The following is a 3,644-nucleotide window of genomic DNA, read 5'->3' on the forward strand; positions in this document are numbered from 1 at the left end:
TGTGGAAAGATGGGAAGAGTTGGGTAGATGGGCAAAAAGAGAGAGAGGGTGAAAATGAGAGAGGGAGAGAGATACCAGAAATAATGAGAATGTGAGAATGAGATAAAGATAGATGGATTAAAGATATGAAGCACATCTCTTGGTGCACAGCACCTTTAGGCAGCACAGCCATCTTCAGTTCTGCAGAATGGCTGTCAACCTACCTAAAGAAAATAGCATGGCTTGGATAGTTAACGAAATGAAAGGCATTTTATCAAATCAAATGTTTTGTAACAAGCACATTTACTTGAACTATCATTGATGAGAATGATTTCCACCAAAACAGAATACAAGTTTGTTTATGAGGCTATAGTGATCACTCATGGGGATCAGTTTCCCCCCTGAATCAGACAATCAAGTTACATATTACAAACATCCATCAGTAATTGACTTGATCTCTCAAATTAGCTGCCTTGCAATGGGAGGTAATGACATTAAATGAAATGGAAACTGTTATAAAACTCCCATCATGTCAACATTGGATATGATTTCTCAGTACCGCATTGATTCGTATCACTTTCTGTGAAACAATGTAACTCTGACAATTCTGACCTTTCGCTATCACTTGCTGAACATGACAGGTCAAGCCATCCTGCAACTGCCAATAACAAGATGTTTAAACAGTGTTCTCTCTCTTTCAACCTGACATAAAAAGGGGGCTGCCCAGCACCATCTTTTGTGTTTCATGACTGAAACTGGGTTAATTACAAATGAATCGGCTAATCACTGCGGCCAAACAGTTCACTCTAGTTCGCCATGTGCTAAGGGTCTTTCACCTCGTCTCCCTCACAGTTGCCCCAGACCAGGACTGACTGGACTGTGGCAGGGGAGATCAGAGGAGGAGGTAAGTCTGTTGTTTTACTTCTGTCAAAGCTGTTATAAAGGGTTGAATTTCCACATCAGGTTTCACTCAGCCAGCCAATACTGTCACCTTATTACAATGTTGTTGCCCAGCAAAAAACTATTTAGTTACAAGAGGATAAACAATCAGGCAAAGATAAGTTCTAGCAGGTAAAACAAACAAGAAACAATCCATGATGACAGCGAGCATAAAGGTGCATCATTAGTTAGCAATATGATGTCATGATCCTTTGAGGCAAACACTTGAGAAATCAGAAACACTTTTTTTTTTCGTCGCAATCTAACAAGGAACAAACAAACGTTCAGTAAGTGGTTACTGGTGGAGCTACAGCAATTTCCTATGATCCTGAGAGTTCATACTAAGCATAAAATAACGCATATATTTCCCATTAATTAATTAATTAATAAACTATGAAACCTGACCGAAATCTCAAACGGGAAAAAGGGAAGAGCTTTGAGGTGTTTTTTCCATCTTCACAGTCAAAAGTAAATCAACATGTGATTTCACATTTATTACAAAAAAAAAACAAAACAAAAACAAAAAAACAAAAACAAAACAAACAAACAAACAAAAAAAAAAAAAAACATTTGTTCAATGATTCAATGATGTATACATTGTTTACAGGACGTTTGGCAATCGGTCATTGGGGAGAGCATCCTGCTAATACCGTCCTACTCTAGTGTAAATAACATCAGTATCGGTTTTCTGGCTTCGCCTTTTAAAAACCGAACTTCATGGGATCACTGGAGTAAGACATTAGCCTGCACGCACACACGCACGCACGCACGCACACGCACACGCACATACACACACAACGTGAATACTGTAGAAAATAAAGTGATCACTAACTGAATCTGCTTCACTGGTGGAGAAGTGACATTCCGCACAGTTTCAAATGATTTAAGACTTCTCCATACGAAAAAAAAAAAAAAAATAGAAATAGAAATAAAAACAAAGAATATCCCTAAGCAAGGACAAGACAAAGCACAATAATAACAGCCTAGCCTAAACGGGCTTGAACATGACTTGGTAGGCTATTATTGAAGAGTCCTGTTTATCTTATGCATTTGAAACGAAACAAAAAAAACAACATTATGTGCCATGTGTTAACAGTTGATAGCAGCATCTGAACATTTTTGCACGGTGACTGGACACTTAAGCATAATGGGACGTGCAGCAGGCAGCTCAGCATCTCCAACTAGACATGGAGCACCGCTGTTTGGGAATTCATCAGATCGTTCCTGTATTGCTCCAGCCAATTTCTAAGCTCGGAAATCCGGTATCCCTCTGGACCCCTGCCCCCCTGATAAACCACCCTCTCATCCCTAACAATGTAAAGTCGCTCGAAGTAGGCTCCGTACGCAGCGTTAGATGAGTTGTCCATATTATCCACCACAACATTGCTCCCCGGCACCTCGGAGAGCATCAGCTGAGCAGCGTTCAGCCTGTCCTCCAAGCAGCGGTGTTTAGGGATCTGATACGGCGCGTCCGAGCTCACCCAGCCGTCCGACGGATGCGCTTCCTCAATATATACAAGTAAAGAGTCTGCAATGTCCGCGTATTGGCTCACGACGCGCTGAAACGCCGCCAAGCGCGTCATGAATGGCGGTCAGGAGCAGCTCCCAAAGTTAAGAATGAGCGGTCTCTTCCCTTTCATGCAGTCCAGGATCCGGACCCGTCTCCGCTCCTGGACCAGGACCACCTCGGTGTTAGGCGCAGTGTGTCCAAGGTGTGCCGATTTGAAAAAGTCTAATTTCTGGCCGTACCACACGGCCCTGAGAGACTCCAGGGTGAACATCTTGTTTGTGTCGGAGACGCACACCGGTGGGTCGTCCGGGCTTCCCTGCCGCTCGCCCATTTTCAGCAGCACTTTTTTCCTAATCCACAGGAAATCCAGGAGCCACAGCATTAGAGCGGCCAGGAGGAAACGGGGCAGCAGCATCAGGCAGAGGGCTGCATGCTTCAGCGTCCTCGCCATTTGGACACCGTCGGAGTCGTGCATCATCTTTTCCCCTGCCGATGGGATGCGGCTGGGCTGGCTAAAGAGACAACTAGTATTTAGTCACCTTTCCCCATCGGAGAAAACTATCTGACGCTCTTAGCCGCTCTTTTTATAGGTACAGCAACGTTTGAATAATGAAGAAAAAAAAAAGAAAAAAACACGCCTCCGGATCCCGCACCGCCCACTCACATGGTGGGGATTACCTCCCGTCAACTCTCGGCTTCAAAGATCCAGAGGGAGAGCGAGAGCGAGAGAGAGAGAGAGAGAGAGAGAGAGAGAGAGAGAGAGAGAGAGAGAGAGAGATTGGTGTCTTCAGTCATATTGAAACTTGTTTATCAGTTATGTTTCTGCAATACTGTAAGTCCTCAAAATAAATCTAAAATCTATTGCTGTCTGGCTGTCTATCTATCTATCTATATTCTATCTATCTTTCTATATATAATCATTATTAAGATGGATAGAACATTAATTAAAATCTCCCACCATTCAACCAAACAGCCTCAATTATGTGTGTGCGTGTAACATTAGCCTTCTGTTTTGTTAAAACATAGGCTTATGTTTTGTTAAAACATAGGCTAAAACATAACATATGTTCAGTTAAAACATAGGCTAACGTTAACCGTTATGTTTTAACAAAACATGTCGACGAAGCACTTACCGTTTTCAGACATGAGGCTATGTCGTTGTTGTTAATTGTTGTGGCACGCAAGGCAGTCCGTGAGCGTCGTGATCAAACATTTT

The 3,644-nt window shown here is 42.7% G+C and overlaps 1 protein-coding gene across 1 annotated transcript; it reads right to left on the reverse strand.

Annotated features, from left to right (window-relative positions):
- Nucleotides 1-263: 263 nt before the first annotated feature.
- On the reverse strand, nucleotides 264-2,966 carry LOC115356650 (thyroxine 5-deiodinase-like). Its single transcript, XM_030047867.1, has one exon. It carries the CDS (start codon nucleotides 2,904-2,906, stop codon nucleotides 2,100-2,102), a length of 807 nt encoding a protein of 268 aa, XP_029903727.1. The 5' UTR covers nucleotides 2,907-2,966; the 3' UTR covers nucleotides 264-2,099.
- Between the last annotated feature and the right edge of the window lie 678 nt (nucleotides 2,967-3,644).

Source organism: Myripristis murdjan, chromosome 24 (genome assembly GCF_902150065.1).
Source record: "Myripristis murdjan chromosome 24, fMyrMur1.1, whole genome shotgun sequence".
NCBI classification, from domain to species: domain Eukaryota; kingdom Metazoa; phylum Chordata; class Actinopteri; order Holocentriformes; family Holocentridae; genus Myripristis; species Myripristis murdjan.